At 43.2% G+C, this 18,648-nt stretch overlaps 1 protein-coding gene across 1 annotated transcript in view; it reads left to right on the forward strand.

Annotated features, from left to right (window-relative positions):
* Positions 1–18,648, forward strand: part of LOC126249073 (uncharacterized) — a 215,600-nt gene that overhangs the window by 172,857 nt on the left and 24,095 nt on the right. Inside the window, exon 4 of the mRNA XM_049950725.1 lies at positions 18,224–18,297. Coding sequence (XP_049806682.1) covers positions 18,224–18,289 — 66 coding nt within the window. The 3' untranslated portion in view covers positions 18,290–18,297. The remainder of the gene's footprint in view (positions 1–18,223; positions 18,298–18,648) is intronic.

Raw genomic sequence — 18,648 nt, forward strand, 5'->3', positions numbered from 1 at the left:
GCCCAGAAACCTCATGAATTATTCACTATTCCGTGAGAACTTCAATATACACATCAGCGTACTTGTTTATGTAGATTTCCCATACGTGAGTTAAGAAATTATAAGTGCAGCACTGTATGATTAGTGAAAACGAGAGTGGCTTTTTCTAATGTGGTTTACGATTACTGTCAGAGGAACATAAATGTTTCGGAAGTTAAGGGTAGTAACGATACGCAAGATATTCTAAGTACATAATTTAGATTTTATCAACGTTTACGAAATGTGAGGAGTAATGACTTTTGTGATTCAGATTCGAACGAATGTCGGGAACGACTCGACAGAAACGTGATGAGTCACGACCGACTGGTTTGCAGCTGCCAGCAGAAAACTGCCGAGTGGGAACAGAAAAGACACCAACGAGGAAACGAAAAAGTGGAGACGGAACTGCAGACAAGAAAAGCCCCACATCTCAACCGGACAGAAACTGAGTCGTAGGAGACCAAGTACCAACAGTGCATTATTACAACAAGACAACAGCGAAACGGATAAATCGTTAGTAGGGGATCATCACCGATTTCTTCCAAATTTGTGATATGTTCAGGGCTTGGGTTTAAATGAAAGCCACAGAAGTGGGAGCTCCAAATGGTCAAGCGTTTAGTAAATATAAAATTTCTGGAGTGGGTGAGGTGAGCTATGATCCATGCGTGTTAGAATAGTTTCCAGGCAGCGGTTGGAGCAGTGGAAAGGGTACAAAACCTTAATCAGAGGACCGTGGAGTGCAGAAAATTCCTTTTTATTTTCAAGTTTTTCCTTACTTGCACGGCAAATATACCAAAATAATGGCCAGTATAGTGTATTTATTCATTTCCATAAAAGGCATGAAAAGAAAAGACAAAAGAAAATCTGGGACCGAGGATTCCAAAAACGGTGGATGAATACGCGGCAAAATATACCAGTGTCGTCATTACTTCATACAAATGCGGAGAACTGACAACACCACAATACAAAATTTTTTTGACAGATGGTATGCAGCAGTACATACAAATCAAAATGAGGAAAAATGACAACACCATTATACAAATTTTTTTTGACTGATATTATGAAGCCCTACGCACAGTACAAATTTTACTATTATTGACTTGTGACGGAGCAAACAAATCATATTAATACGACGAGACTTTTCAGCATAAGGGACTGCCATCGTGCAGTAATAAAGTAATTCCTCGCATATGCACTCCGATAGTGCAACCATACAACATCTGTTTATATCGTCAGGTAAATAATTTCATCAAAAAGCTTCAGTATTGCTCTCACCTCCTAGAGAGAGAAAAAGAAATCGTATCCCAAGAGATCAAGACTGCATCAAGATACATTCCATTGTACCTCGTCATCTATCCTCGCCTATATTTGGCGGAATGATGCAATATGTGTAGTTTAGTGCCAAACTGAGCGATGACAGAGAACTTTTTATGAATTTAAAATATTCGTATGTTTGTTTTTCTATATAAAATTTTAAATAGCCACGTAATTGTAAAAATGCGACGTTTATAACGCGTTCAAGATGACCGGGAAAATTATTGCTACCCTGGTTTTACAATGAATATCACACCAGCACGAGTAAGTCATAAACTGCAAATTAATAAAAGTGTCTAGTACGAAGTTCTAGCGTTCTTCATACGATCTCCTTCTTCAAATTAATTTGCAATCCCAAGTTTTCCTTTCCCTTTCCTTTTCAAGCCTTATATGAAAATATTAATAAATAAAATAACGTGAGCATTATTTCGGTTTGTTTACACTGTAACGTAAAAACAGAAAATAAAAAAAAGTTTGCGCATAGGGACTCGACTTAATGACACTCTCATCACCGTTCTGTGTGCTTTCCGCTGCACCATCCGCTGCCAGATAGCTACGGTAACACAAGCGCCTCATACCTCGCCCGACCCGTGCCAAAGGCCGGCCGCTGGTGGCCCGGCGGTTCTCAGCGCTTCAGTCTGGGATCGCGCGACCGCGAAGTAGTTCTAAGTTCTAGGGGACTGTTGACCTCAGACGTTAAGTCCCATAGTGCTCAGAGCCATTTGAAACAAAGTACACAATACACACATCAAAAAAAAGTTTTGCATCACATCGGTTTCGAGAATTCCTGAACCTTCACATATAATAATTTGAGAATAATAATTTGAAAGTGAGGTGCACATTTGCTCGAATTTGAGAACCACTGGATTGGAGAGAGGAGCTGACTCCTGAAATAAGAAAAAACGTCTCCAGGAAAGCCCATGACATGAAGAGCGACCGTTCGAGACTGTCATCTGTGACGTGAAAAGCGATGAAGTATTGGTTTTGGCATCATTAAATGGAAGAAACGCAGGTGCGCGTCTCTCCTCCTGCGGAGTGACTACCGACTGTGTTGGGTAGGTAACCAGTCTCTGTACTTGTATCTGCAGTTGATCCTTCAGGAGCTGAACTTTCTGACGGAGCAACTCATTTTGCTCCTCATATTCTTGCTGCTATTGCTGGAACTTGCTGTTCCAATTACTGCTAAAGTTGCATCTGCTGCTGTTCCAGGAGTTTACTACCTTTGATTTCATCGTACTCTGCTAATATTTTGTGTCCAGTTATTGCGACCGAATTTCGACCTAATCTCGGGAACGATGCGAGAGAAACCTGATGACGCCGGAGAGACTGGATTGGAGCCGTCAATAGCGAATGTCGAGTGAGAACAGAACAGACACCATCGAGGAAGCGGACGACTGGATACAGTATTAAAGATAAAAAGAGTTCAGTCAGTAATCCGGAAAGAGAGAACCAACTGGGCTTTCAAAGTCGCCAGGCCGGGATACGACAATGACCGTAACAAGTGATACGAGGAGCGAGATAAATCAGAACGACCACCTGTGGTGTCACCGCCAGACACCACATTTGCTAGGTGGTAGCCTTTAAATCGGCCGCGGTCCGTTAGTATACGTCGGACCCGCGTGTCGCCACTATCAGAGATTGCAGACCGAGCGCCGCCTTACGGCAGGTCTAGAGAGACTTCCTAGCACTCGGCCCAGTTGTACAACCGACTTTGCTAGCGATGGTTCACTGACAAAATACGCTCTCATTTGCCGAGACGATAGTTAGCATAACCTTCAGCTACGTCATTTGCTACGACCTAGCAAGGCGCCATTATCAGTTACTATTGATATTGTAAATAATGTACAGACAAGAGCTACGTACAACATTAATGGATTAAAGTTAAGTATTCCACCAGTTACCTCCTTTTTTCTGAAGTCTAAATTCCTTGTCCTGTTCCAGATCTCACGCCAGCCTGCGTGAGCTTAAACGCGTGCCTTTCGGCTTCCTCTAAAATTCGTGGGTTGGCTCTCCTGCCAATCCACAACACTACCTGTGTTGGGAAAATCTCGCTCGGTTGGTCGAATAACCCTCAGTAAGCAGTAAATCAGTTGCATGCTACGATTTAGACACTGAACTTGTATTAGGGGTGAGTGTTTTATATTCCCGTCTGTGAATCTAGAGCTCAATTTTCTTGTTGTGCCTCTAAACTTTTCAGGTGGTTCCCCTGTGATTCAAGTTTGTCACGGATTATTTAATTCCACATTATTGTCTAAATGAATTAGCCTTCCATCACTAATGATATCCATATAGGCTAGAAGCTACACTATGAGATGAAAAACACGACCACACCATAACACCACTAAACGAGGCGATGTTTGGCATTTACCATGAAATCCAAGTTTTATCACCTTCCGCCTAACTGTCGTAGTACTTGCAGTGGATCCTGATGCAGTTTGGAATTCCTGTGTGATGATCTGGATAGATGTCTGCCTATTACACATTACGACCCTCTTCAACTGTCGGCGGTCCCTGTCAGTCAAGAGACGACGTCGGCCTGTACGCTTTTGCGCTGTACATGTCCCTTTACGTTTGCACTTCACTATCACATCGGAAATAGTCGAGCTACATATGTTTAGGAGTGTGAATATCTCGCGTACACACGAATGGAACAAGTGACACCCAATCACCTGACCACTTTCGAAGTCCGTGAGTTCACCGGAGCACCCCATTCTACTCTCTCACGATGTCTAACGACTACTGAGGTCACTGATATAAGTACCTGGCAGTGGGTGGCAGCACAATGCACCTAGTATGAAAGACGTATGTTTTTGGGGGTGTCCGGATACTTTTGATCACATAATGTGGTCTACTGGATGTCTCCGTTGCTAGTGCTGACACACTAGTTCGCCAGTTACGGTACTACAAGGTCTGTACCAGCTGGATTCTTCGCCACCTAACAGAATAATTCCATATGTTTGGCGCAATGAAGGCTGCTCTCTCGGGAAGCAATACGAAGATGTTGGAGAGGTTATTGATGCAGCAAGAAGTTGGTTTCGACGTCCATCTGTAGAGTGGTACAATGTGGGCATATAGTCCGTCCCAGTAAGGTGGCATAAAGCCGTGGCATTGAACAGAGATTATATTGAAAAACAGTGTTTTGTAGCCAAAAGAGTAAGGAATAATATGTTGTATTGGAATCCTGAATAAAAACAACCTGCTTTCAGAAAAAAATGTGTTGCATTCCTTACTGAACGCCCCTTATTCTTGTATTAACTGTCGTGAGATCGAGAAAAGTTCCAGTAAATGAATGAAGGAGTTCAGTGTGTTGAGTTTGGTCGTACAACTGACGTAGTTTTAATGACTCATTCAAGAGAATTGCTAGATGTGTCGTCCGTAACTCCATGATCTGTTCCTTCCCATCATTATGGAAGTAAACTATTTCTCTATCTCCAAAATCTCCTTGTTGACGAGATGTCAGATTCTGTTCTGTCTCCGTTCCTATCTATAGCACAGTCTTTCTTGCTGAAATTTGAATCTAACACGTAATACGCAACCAACCTGATTGAAATATATTTAATAGTGAGAATGACGTAAATCGGCTGTCTGCTTCCTTGATACAGTCGTTTAATTTCGTCCAGGACGAGCCAAAATGTGTCCTGTTACCGAAGTGCTATTCACTGTTCTGGCAGAAATCACTTTTATACAGAAACAGCCATATACCTATATTGCTTAATTCCGTGAAAAAGTGACGAACGTACAACCTATTATTCCACGTGCACGAGAATATCGTGACAACTTTAGGCACCAATAAATTCAAAATGGTTCAAATGTATCTGAGCACTATGGGACTTAGAATCTGAGGTCATCAGTCCCCTAGAACTTAAATCTACGTAAACCTAACTAACCTAATGACATCACACACATACATGCCCGAGGAAAGATTCGAACATGCGACCGTAGCGATCGCGCGGTTCCAGACTGAATCGCTTAGAACCGCTCGGTCACAGCGGCCGGCTGCTTCGTTACCCCTCCCGATTTCCTAGTTGAAATTCATCTTTCTTCAGAACGAAAATATCAAGTACATAATTAAGGAAGTTTTCAAGGGATTTCGAAAAGCTGTCAAACACTGTTTCCGTGCTCTGTCTAGTTATAAGAACTGGATTCGGAATCTTTTGGAAGAGATAGTAATTTTCGAACCCTCGTGAAATGTACATTAAAACAAGCAGCTAATCGAAACTTCCAGCGACATTAAATTACATAAAATAAATCTATCTTTGTCACCGGTAAGTTTCTGGTGAAGCTTAAAGGCGGTTTGCAATGATGTTAAATAAAGCGGAAACAAATTTATCACCTGCTCCTTGTTACACTCACGTAAGAAGTAAATAAAGATAAAAATTTCTCCGTGAAAGTAATTTTGAGATACCTTTAACTTCTGTGGTTTCTGATTTCAAAATTATGCGACACGCAAACCAAGCGGATCGTCCACAACGAATTCCAAAGAAAGATCGATCCAGTGAGTTCTTCAATGAAAACTTGTAGGTTAACAGAAAAGTGTAAAATAATTTAATGTTACATACTACAGCTCTCCACTGTGCAAAAGCCTTCGTCAGATCTTTTAGTGTGGTACGAATCAAATGTAAAACACTTTAAAAGCATTAGTGTTATTTAACCATTTCTTTGGAATTCAGTTACTTCCCAGTTACAGTAAGTCCTTTTTCTTTTATAAGGCAGGGCCTTGCACATATCAGATTTTTGTGGAAGGCGATCTATCATATTTGTGTGGAAGGAGGTCGCATATCAAAAAAGTTTAGGAATTACTGCTCTTTGGTATGTGCATAAATATCTATGTGACAACAACTAAACCATGTGTTGGGCGCAAATGCGCTTGTTAAACTAAAAATAATAAAGGAACCTAAACTGCAGGCAAGAAAGATATAATTATGAAGTTTATTGAAAACGTTCTTCCTTCAAGCAAATAATGAAATATTCTTCATCTCGTAAAGCTGTAACGACCTTCTGGATGAATTTATTCCTGAAACAAGCTATTAAGTCGTTAGAGATTTATGGCAACGAAAATAGCCTGTTTTGTAAATGTATCTGAAAGTTACACGGCGGTGCAGTGTACCATAAGCGGGTTATTCGCATTTTCCGTAGCTATTTCATTACGTTTATCCATACTGACGAGCCCAGATACACTAAATATCCTTTCGCTAGAGACACTAGTGAGGGACAACATCATCTTTAAATATGATCTCTTATCTAGTTCTGATGGTTTAAAATATTTAACCAAAATAAATATTTTAAATGCGTCGTTTTACACATATGGAAGTGCTTACCTTACTATACGCTACATTCTCAGCACAGTGTTCCTGTACGTGGTACACTAATGCCACAAGCACCAATAAATTCTCCTACGAAATTTTACTCCGGTACTTTGTATATTTTCTTCAAAGGATAACAGGATAACAAGAAAAGATACTCAACCTAAAATTCAAATGTTGGGACGCTGCAAAGTCTTTTGGTAACTCTCCGGCGGCAGGTTGTAATATGTAGCTCTAGGCGGCTGAACAGCCTGTTAAAACTGGTCAACAAGCTGCATCAAAATAGCGTCAATATTTATTCATTATCTAGACCCACCGCGTCAGACGGTTGAAAGCTACGGGGAGAGCTACATTCAAAAATTAAAACATACAGGTCACACTGAAGTGAACATTTGGCATACGAAAAGTCCATTGGACCTTAGCACGGATTCTTTTCTCTTTCGTTACGAAGTCTCATGTGTCTACGTGTGATACATCTAGTGTCGCATGTAGTGTGCAGCAATAGTAAAATAACGTCAGATAACATTCGTCTGAAACATGTGACGCATTTGGGAGGGATTACATGAAGAGCAACACTCGTGCATGATACTTATCTTCTTGAAAATAATTATTAGAAATCGAAACGTGCTTCTGTCTATTTCTGACTGCTAAAGCTGTTTATATTGTTAGACGTCAGTGACATCGCTAGTTGAACGCTGTAATTTCACAGGAATCGTGATGAAATTTGAAACAGCACCATCTCCTACCGTTATTCAATAGGTTTGCGTGAGGAGTGATTGACCCAATGCCGCTTCATAAAAAATGCAGGTCTAAATTTCAGCCCAAGCATCTAAACGTAATCTGTCAGCAACGTCGAGTGACGAAACGTGGGCGGCAGACCATTTCACAAGTGACGTCTCTCCTCAACTCGGCCTGTGTAGTGCAATATTCAGCACGTTAGCCAGTGGAGACAACCCTAGTGAAATATGCACAAAGCCTGCCGTCGTCTGTCCTCAATCGCCAGTACGTGCCCACTTAAGAAGAGACAGGCCATTGCCTGCTCCAGCAAACGCAACAATAGACACGAAAAGGAAGGGGCAACCGTATGATCAGTCCTTCACGTAAATCTTTTTCTTGTATGATATAGTATGTGCGTAAGACGTAACTGCGACTTAAGATTTTCTGTAGAAGCCATTTTCAAGTACAGTAGAGTTCATTATGCTCTATCAGTAACGGAAAAACACCAAAGAAATATCAGTTACTAATGTTCAGCTGCTACTGCCTTTAATGTGTACAGCTTGGTTACAGAGAGCGCAGTTTACATAAATTACAGGAAGACGATAACTACCAGCATGTAATCAGACATCAGTTAGTAGCAAGGGGTGGTGTTCAGGATTTGATCGTGGTCTTTTATGTGGTTATAGGATGAGTATCATTGACAGAAGGCAGTGACCGAACGCGTCTGGCTTTACAACAGAGTATATTATGATACTCAAAATGGATCAGTGACGTCTTGGCCACTCATAAACAATTCGCTCTCGTGGCTCAGAGAAAGTCCGTTGCTAAAAGAAAATAAAAGTGAAAGAAATAATGAAAAATTCAACGTAAAGCCCCAGATTAGTAATATATAGAGGAAAGAAGAGACTTTAAGCGTTTCAGATGTGGTATAACAGACAGTTGTCGAGAATTAAGCGTAGTGACAAAATAAAAAATAAATTCGTCTGCAGAATCGGCGAGGGAGAGACAGGTAGATAGCCCATCTGTTAGAATATCAGGTAATAATTTCCATGGTAGGCCTACTAGATGGAGGCGTAGATGGAAAAAAAAACTGTAGAGGAAGATAAAGATTGAAATATACCCAAGAAAGAAACCAAAACGGTGGGTATAAGTGTTGCTCTGGGATGATGAGGTCGGCGAACTTATACGTTTGTGACTATTACAGCGCCATCTGTCACAATGCCAAAAAAGTGGTCCAACTAAACATTCATATTTGTTTACGTACTACACGGATATGTAATAAAAATGGAGGTTCCTATTTTAAAAAACGCAGTTGATATCCGTTTGACCTATGGCAGCGCCATCCAGCGGGCCAACCATAGCGCCATCAGGTTTCCCCCTTCAAGCTAGACGAGTTTCGTTCTTTGTAGTTTCTTCGTTTGATGCTTATTTCGTGAGATATTTGGCCCAGTCACTATCAATGGACCACCCTGTATATACCCAAATGCTAAAGACACACAATGTCGGAACACATGTTATCAAAAGTGCAAGCCACACGAACTCTTAAAATAATTATGATTATAAAAAGACGGTGAAGAACATATTGAGAACGGGAGTAGGAGAATGCAAAGATAGGATATGGGAAGAAAGTATGTCAGTGTGGGCCAGAAAAGCCATTCGCAGAATATGTTTAAGAATAATGGAGGTTTCGTTTGTCACAGCTCACAGCGCAGTCCTATCGGAATATTTGCTCCGTCTGGCGTTCGGCAGGAAAGCGTTCATTTACACAACGAGTTACACCTGCGTTTCCGCCGGCCGCTGTGGCCGTGCGGTTCTAGGCGCTGCAGTCCGGAACCGCGGGACTGCTACGGTCGCAGGTTCGAATCCTGCCTGGGGCATGGATGTGTGTGATGTCCTTAGGTTTAAGTAGTTCTAAGTTCTAGGGGACTGATGACCTAAGATGTTAAGTCCCATAGTGCTCAGAGCCATTTGAACCATTTGAACCTGCGTTTCCGCGTAACCGAAAGTTTTCGACCAACGTAATAAATAAAGACGCACGTGTTCCTGGAACCCATAGAGTTTCCAGCTTGCGAAATGTCGCTCCTTTGCTTCAGTTGACGCTTCGTCTGCTGAAGGCATGAATACACTGATGAGCCAAAACCTTATGAGCTCTGCCCACCGGGAGGTTGAAAGGCTCCTGGTGGTGTTGCGGGCACGTGACGCAGTAAGAAAAGAATGTAAGCGGAAGAGAAACGTTAGACAGTCATTATAACGAAGGTACGGAACGCAAATGCGAAAATTAACTGATAAAAGTAGTTCTGACAAAGGGCACACTGTGGCGGTGTTGCGGCTGGAAACGAGATTCTCTGACACGACGTACCTGGTCATCCGTTTGCGTACTACTTTGGTGAGCACCTACGGAAGGTGGTTGAAGGAAGGTGAAATAACGAGTAGCCGACGACCGCGTCTCACCACAAAACGTCCATGTCGGAGGATCCCCCGATTTGTAAACCAGGAGAGCCAACGACCTGTGGCGGATCTGACAACAGAGCACAATGCTGGTGCAGGCACAAGTGTTTCGGAGCACACCGTTCAAAAGCTATTGTTGAACATGGAGCTCCACATCACACGACCACTATGTGTTCCTGTGTTGACGCAACGACATCGTCAGTTACGATTGCAGTGGGCACAGTATCTCTCAGCTTCCACCGTGGGTCAATAGAAACATGTCGCCTGTACAATGAATCGCATTTCTTGCTACACCAGATCGACGGTTGGGTCCTTACACGCCGTCATTCTGGCGAATGGATGCACGAAACATGCACGACGCCACAGATGCAGGCTGGTGAGAGCAGATTTATGCTATGAGCTTTCATGGAATCTGTGATGGCAATCGAAGGTATCATGACAGCAATGAACTAAGTGAACATTAGCTGCATCGCTTCGTGGTTGAAGTCTCCCCCAACGGCGATGCCATCTTCCAGCAGCATAACTGTCCGTGAGGCAAGGTTAGAATCGTGCTGCAGTGGTTTGAGGGGCATTATAGTGAACTCACATTGATGTCTTGGCCAGCAAATGTGCCTGATCTGTACCCACTGGAACACATATCTGGCACCAGCTGTGTGCCCGTAAACCACCATCCCGTAATTTGCCGGAGTTGGTTGACCTGTGCAAAGGCGTCTGGTGCCACATACTTCTGGAATCCTGCCAATGACTTACAGAGTACGTACCAAGCAGAATCGCTGATGTATTGCATTTTTACTGTGGACCAACGCGCTATTAAACAGATGATCATAATGTTTTGGCTCATCGGTGAAGAGACGTAATGAAAGTTAGTGTGATTAATGCTTATTGCCATACATACAAGCAACACAGCTCTAGCCACTTAAATTGTCTGTGTGGGGAACGGACATGCAGCCTTGAACTTGCTACTTTAACGTGCCAGCACAACATCGGTGACTCGGGTCTGTGTTGGAACCTCCCTTGAGCCTCCCCTTTTTACCACAAATTTATGAACTTCCCGTCCGGTCATTAACGTGTCTGTTCTCCTTCTGTAGTCTTGGCGACTGTTACACAATACACTGGTTGTAGAATATAAGACACTTGGTACGAATATATTACAGTCACAAGTAAATGTGATGAGTAGTGACAGAATGCGAGATACCTCATAGATCTCTTACGGAAGTGAAAACAACAAAGAAACCGGTGTGAACTATATTACAACGAAGGAATTCAAGAGTCAAAACTTCCAAAACGGAACGCAAGAGGCATAACATGTGATACTTGTGTAGAACAAATAGGAGGTACATACGTCTGGAGGTACCTTCGTTACACGTCGCTTTTATAAATAGACGTGACACCACGATGCAGGCACAAATTTGAATACAGCATGCGGACACGTCACTTACCGGACGGATAGTTCATAATTTTGTGAAAAAGTGAGGCATGAGAGAGGTTTGAACCCAGATTTCCCGTTTCACAGTCCAAGTCCATGAGCACGTGCCCACGGCACCATGGTCAGTCAAAGTCACTCAACGTCGCGTATCTTGAGCTTGGATCGTTTCCTTTTTCTTTCGCAGTTCAGTACACCTTCTTCCTGTTTTCATGCTTGAGCTGTGTTCAGTTTTTGACGGGCTATCCAGTGAGCTATCTTACCACAAAATCTGTGGGGGTGCGATGAGGAGTTGCCCTTTTAAGGAAAACGGTACTCTGACGTTCACCATCTTCATTAAATATCTAAATTCAAGCAGGAAATTATCAATACTGTTCACCCACCTCGCTCGGGTACGGGACACATCATAAGTCGAAATAGTAAGTACTACTTGACATGACTGTTAATCAAACATACACTGATTCAAAATGGTTCAAATGGCTCTGAGCACTATGGGACTTAACATCTGAGGTCATCAGTCCCCTAGAACTTAGAACTACTTAAACCTAACTAACCTAAGGACATCACACACATCCATGCCCGAGGCTGGATTCGAACCTGCGACCGTAGCGGCTGCGCGGTTCCAGACTGAAGCGCCTAGAACCGATCGGCCACACCGGCCGGCTACACTGATTAACCGAAAGATTACGACCACTGCCCAGCGCGATGTTAGATGCTGTCTGGTAGCGTTGCGGGCACGTGACACTGTAACAAAAGTATGGAAGCGGAACAGACACGGCTGGGGAACACCCTAGTCAAGACATGAACTGTAAATGGGGGAATCCATTGAGATAAGCGACTTTGAAAAAGGGCACATTATTAGCGTTTCGAAAACGGCGAAACTGGTTGAATTTCTGAGCGCTACTGTCGTTAACATGTATGGAAAGAGGTAGAAGGGCAGTGAAACTAAACACTAGGGGCTAAATGGTTGCACATCCATGACTCTTCACAGAACGTGGGGTTCGGAGGCTTGTCTGCTCTGTAAAGTAGGATAGATGGTGATCTGTGGCATCTCTGCCGAAAGGGCACAAGGCAAGTGTATGCACAAGTGTTTCGGAGCACAGCCTTTGTCGTACATTGTTGGACACGGAGCTATGCAGCAGGCCTTGTCTACGTGTTCAAATGTTCACCCAACGACATCGTGAGTTACGATTATAGTGGGAACGGGACCATAGGGATTCGACCGTCGGTCAGTGGAAAAGTGTGGGCTCTTCGGGTGAATCACATTTTTGCTACACTAGGTCGATTGTCATCTTCACAAACTCCGTCATCGAGGTGAACGGCGGCTCGAAACGTGCAGCACGCCACGGACGCAGGCTGGTGGGAGCAGTATTATCCTATGGGAGACATTCTCCTGTGCATGCATGTGACCTGTTCAGCAGCATGATTGTCCGTGTCTCGGAGCCAGAATCGTGCTTGACTGGTTTGAGGAGCATTATAGTGAACTCACGTTGATGTCTCGCCTAATGTAAATTCTATGGGACCCATCCGGGTCGTTGTATGGCGCCATCACCACATACGAAAATCAGCGGCCCGTTAGTTACGCGAATTACATGACCTGTACGTAGACATCTACCTGCACAAACCTATCAACAAGCTGTCGGATCCCTGATACTCAGAATCAGCAGAATCAGTGACGTATTTCGTTTCAAAGACAGACAGACAAGCTATTTAGCAGGTGGTCATAATGTTTTGTCTCATCAGTATGTACACACATTTACACTGAGATCAAGGTATTCTAGGTTGGTTCAAATGGCTCTGAGCACTATGGGACTTAACTTCTCAGGTCATCAATCCCCTAGAACTTAGAACTAATTAAACCCAACTAACCTACGGACATCACACACTTCCATGCCCGAGGCAGGATTCGAACCTGCGACCGTAGCGGTCTCGCGGTTCCAGACTGTAACACCTAGAACCGCTCGTCCACAGCGGCCGGCGGTATTCTAGGTTTTCAAGGCAACATGTTACTCTAGGACAACTGCGAATATGGTTTCACATAAGGTTGAGAAGTTTTATAAGTCAATGAAAGTGCATTTTTGTGCTGTTAGACTTTAAAGGTGAGCCAACAACTCGACAGTTATGAAAATAATGGAACCAATGCGCTGTCGACGCAATTATGACCATCTGCTGATATCCGGTGTCGTGCTGTTTCCTGCGTTTCCCACAGTTGTTCCAAGATGTGTGGCTGGTTGTCTCGTACAGAGATCACGGATGTTCAACTGTATACAATACAAGGAATTTTTAAAGAGTAAAGAAGTTCTTTGAAGCCGTTGGCGTGTTCTTCAAAAATTTGCTGTTTTTCTTGTTGTAAGAGAGCGAAAGCGATCATTATGTGCTGAAGAAGGTGACTTCGAAGGTGAATTCGTAATGGAGTTGATGAAGTGTGCCTTCCACTTTAATAAATGTTTGTGGAGAAAGCCTGGGAAACCTTCGCTTGAGCATAACGTTAACGCAACTACCTTATGTTCTTCGCTCTCTGCTTGCAGAGACTTTGTTCTCCTACGTTTCTTGCAGGGCCACCGACGCCAAGTACACCATCAGGAATACGCGAGTTATCGGGGATGATCACCAGTCAGTAATCTGCAGACGCGCAATATCAATTCTGTGCAATACATAGAACAATTTTCTGACAGACCTTCTCTGGTGCGGGTCCCGCCACACGCGTCTGCTTCCTTTTAGTTACCTTAGTTATTTGCAAGTTGTGTGCATCACATCTGCGATATCTCTCAAAGACGTAGAACTTATAATAAGGCTCACAAATATAATACATGATATCACTGGAAACGTGGCTAAATGATCCACACTTACGCGATGGGGTTTTACTTTAACCTTAATTTACATTTAAATTTAGGAACTGAACAACTCCCTACCGACCTCCCCCCCAACCCCCCCCCCTTCCAAATGTTAATCTGTTCAGCAATTCATCAATGGAGTAGTAGTTGTCAAGCAGAAATGATGTCAGTATGTTTCTAAAACATCAGTAAAATTACCTTTTTCTCCAGTTGGGGCTTAAATGATACGTTTTGAAAGCATCGTCGATAGCTGTAAGTTGTAATTAATGTAGTGCTGTTATTTCAACTAGTTTTATATTAAACAGTTTTACGACTTACGTTATCATGACGTCATGCGAAGTCCAAGGAATATAAATATGCTTCCACGAATTATGACGGTGTCTGGGATGATGGAGCCTAGAGTTACAGATCTTTCAGGCATCGACATAATCTATGCAGGCTTAAATTATTTCCATAGCATGACACCGACACGATATAATTATAGCTATATGAAGTGTAAAATTAGTTGAAGAACAACACAGCATCAGATGCTATAGTCATATCATGACGACGAGGAACCCGTCGAAAGCTTGAAGTATCTTTTATACCTAACGCTACTAGGAAACCTACGGAATCTTGTGCAAGAATTTCGATACAATGTGATTATTGTGCTCTTTCAGAGGATTGATTGATATTTTCTCCGTTGATATCCTGGTTGGTATAGAGGCGAAGTGTATTAAACATGTCCTGTAAGTATGGATGCAATATACACTCCTGGAAATTGAAATAAGAACACCGTGAATTCATTGTCCCAGGAAGGGGAAACTTTATTGACACATTCCTGGGGTCAGATACATCACATGATCACACTGACAGAACCACAGGCACATAGACACAGGCAACAGAGCATGCACAATGTCGGCACTGGTACAGTGTATATCCACCTTTCGCAGCAATGCAGGCTGCTATTCTCCCATGGAGACGATCGTAGAGATGCTGGATGTAGTCCTGTGGAACGGCTTGCCATGCCATTTCCACCTGGCGCCTCAGTTGGACCAGCGTTCGTGCTGGACGTGCAGACCGCGTGAGACGACGCTTCATCCAGTCCCAAACATGCTCAATGGGGGACAGATCCGGAGATCTTGCTGGCCAGGGTAGTTGACTTACACCTTCTAGAGCACGATGGGTGGCACGGGATACATGCGGACGTGCATTGTCCTGTTGGAACAGCAAGTTCCCTTGCCGGTCTAGGAATGGTAGAACGATGGGTTCGATGACGGTTTGGATGTACCGTGCACTATTCAGTGTCCCCTCGACGATCACCAGTGGTGTACGGCCAGTGTAGGAGATCGCTCCCCACACCATGATGCCGGGTGTTGGCCCTGTGTGCCTCGGTCGTATGCAGTCCTGATTATGGCGCTCACCTGCACGGCGCCAAACACGCATACGACCATCATTGGCACCAAGGCAGAAGCGACTCTCATCGCTAAAGACGACACGTCTCCATTCGTCCCTCCATTCACGCCTGTCGCGACACCACTGGAGGCGGGCTGCATGATGTTGGGGCGTGAGCGGAAGACGGCCTAACGGTGTGCGGGACCGTAGCCCAGCTTCATGGAGACGGTTGCGAACGGTCCTCGCCGATACCCCAGGAGCAACAGTGTCCCTAATTTGCTGGGAAGTGGCGGTGCGGTCCCCTACGGCACTGCGTAGGATCCTACGGTCTTGGCGTGCATCCGTGCGTCGCTGCCGTCCGGTCCCAGGTCGACGGGCACGTGCACCTTCCGCCGACCACTGGCGACAACATCGATGTACTGTGGAGACCTCACGCCCCACGTGTTGAGCAATTCGGCGGTACGTCCACCCGGCCTCCCGCATGCCCACTATACGCCCTCGCTCAAAGTCCGTCAACTGCACATACGGTTCACGTCCACGCTGTCGCGGCATGCTACCAGTGTTAAAGACTGCGATGGAGCTCCGTATGCCACGGCAAACTGGCTGACACTGACGGCGGCGGTGCACAAATGCTGCGCAGCTAGCGCCATTCGACGGCCAACACCGCGGTTCCTGGTGTGTCCGCTGTGCCGAGCGTGTGATCATTGCTTGTACAGCCCTCTCGCAGTGTCCGGAGCAAGTATGGTGGGTCTGACACACCGGTGTCAATGTGTTCTTTTTTCCATTTCCAGGAGTGTATTTCTCGAATAGAAAAAAAAGGTGTATTTCTATTGACGCTTCCGTCGCATTTTAAGTGAAAATATTGTGGTACAGCCACGTAATATGCATAATTTTCCAAATATTAGGGGCATTAGCTTTTTTTCTCTTGTTACGCGCGTCCCTATCGATAATGCCTGCCGGCCGAGGTAGCCGAGCGGTTCTAGGCGCTACAGTCTGGAACGGCGCGACCGCTACGGTCACAGGTTCGAATCTTTCCTCGGGCATGGATGTGTGTGATGTCTTAGGTTCGTTAGGTTTAAGTAGTTCTAAGTTCTAGGGGACTGATGACCTTAGAAGTTAAGTCCGATAGTGCTTAGAGCCATTTGAACCATTTGATAATGCCTTGACCAAACGTACACGGAATCATTCTCCTCTTCTTTAGGTGAAAAACGTTTTCCGTCCATGTGCCGCATTAATATGGTGGAAAGAAAGAAGTTCTATGGTACTAGGTGGGAAGGATGAGCCGAATGGAACAGAATATACCAACGAAAACTGGTGCGGAGCGCCAATGTTTTGCGTGCGGTTTGTTGGCGAATGTTGTCGTGCACTGAACCCGTTTTTTAATATCCGCCCGTTATTCTTGTTTCGAATAGTCATAAAAAGCCTTTTGATGATCTTGCGCTGTCTTTCGATGTTTATGGAGTCAAATTCCCGTTATGAAAAATTCTTCGTCAGTCCCAGAACATTGTCGGTATAAAGTGTAGGGTTTCATTATTTTACTCCGTCACGAGCTAACATGCCACCGCTACAATGGCTGCCTATTCTATTTCAGTGTGCAATGGACCGCTCAGATTTCATTTCAGACTACAAAAGAGTTAATTTCCCTATCCTTCGGCTAGGAAAAGCTATATAGATTGAAAGTGACTCTTTTTGGACTTCATCATTAACACAGAGGCTCAACGAAAAGAAAAATAGTATGTAACATTTCACATCGGTCACTCTGTTGTTTCTCATATAGTAAGATTCAGAAATAACTGTTCCCCAGGTTAAATCTTTTCGTAATATTTGTTTTTAAGATATTTCTTTCTCCTGAAATCATTCTATAAGGAAAGGAGCGCCGGCTCAATTGTGTAAATGACTGCTGTAGGAATTCGTTCTGCTGTTGTTATAGTAAAAAACGGATCTGAAAAAAAATATAAAGTGAAGAAAAAGAATGTTAAATATTTTTTGCATGAGATGATACACTCGAAATTGGCAATGCCGCAGAAGTAAAATAAGCGAAGTGAAGCAGATAGAACCTTAAAGATGATACCTGTTACCTGTTAACATGTACCAATAGAATTTAGTATAGCTGATTCTGTTTTAAGAACTCATAATTCACTGAACTAATAACTATCAACGTTTTTAGATTGGTTTCATAGTGTTATATTTAAAACTACGATGCTGAGCTGGCGAATCGATTCTGTTTGTAGAAACGTGATTAATACCAAGAAGATTTGGCTTTTCCAGAAGTACTAGTTGATTTGTTATGGAAAGATGGCACTTCGATAGGGCTAACTGTAAACTTATATCTGTGCATATAAAATATTACAAATAAACATCGAACTGATGCAAGAGAAACATTACTGTAATCTAATATTGTTGGTTATATAGAATTAAGATTTTTTCACAAAAATAAGTTTGAGAATGTCCAAAAAGCACAGTAAAGGGCAACCAAGGGACTTTCTTATCCCTCAAAAGGTATTGGAAATCTTTCTTGCTGTCTCTTCCTTATATTACTGCTTTTTTCAGCCTTACAAGTTGAGCTAATCTACTATTAAATAGATATGTTTTGAAAGTGCTAAGAAACAAAGTTAGCGATACTCTAGCCCATTAAAATCCAATTGCTTTTGTTCTCACATTAGAAACTGTATTTATTATTTATACGGCACTGATTTTTTACCTATAAGCCTCTTTTAACCAGATAAATACAGTCTGCATAGTCTTCGCAGATGACAGATTGATGCAATTTTAAGCTATGCTTTGACTTTCAGATACTGACCCAGCGTGTGCAGTCGGCGCAACAAAGATATCCCAAGAGAAACTTTCAAGGATACTAAGCACCATGGTAAGAACTGTAACTTATATGAAACTTAGCAGCATAAAATTTAAATTCTTAGTTCTAGCTGGTACCCAAAAATTATAAATGAAAATGCATATAAGCCCGCAATATTTCCCAAATAGGAAAACTAGTCTCTGTGATGGTGATGGTGTACATTACCAATATTTGTGGGCATTCACTACAGCAAATTAGTGACCTATCGTTCGATATCACGAAAAGAGACACAAATTTAGTAGCAAGATATAGGAAGATAAAATATTTTGGACAACAACAATTTTACGAAACTGATATTAGAACTGCACTCAAGTGATCTAAAAACAGCTATTAATTTACATCACGATGGCTTCTGAGTGCCCC

The sequence above is a fragment of the Schistocerca nitens genome, chromosome 3 (assembly GCF_023898315.1).
Source record: "Schistocerca nitens isolate TAMUIC-IGC-003100 chromosome 3, iqSchNite1.1, whole genome shotgun sequence".
Lineage (NCBI taxonomy): Eukaryota > Metazoa > Arthropoda > Insecta > Orthoptera > Acrididae > Schistocerca > Schistocerca nitens.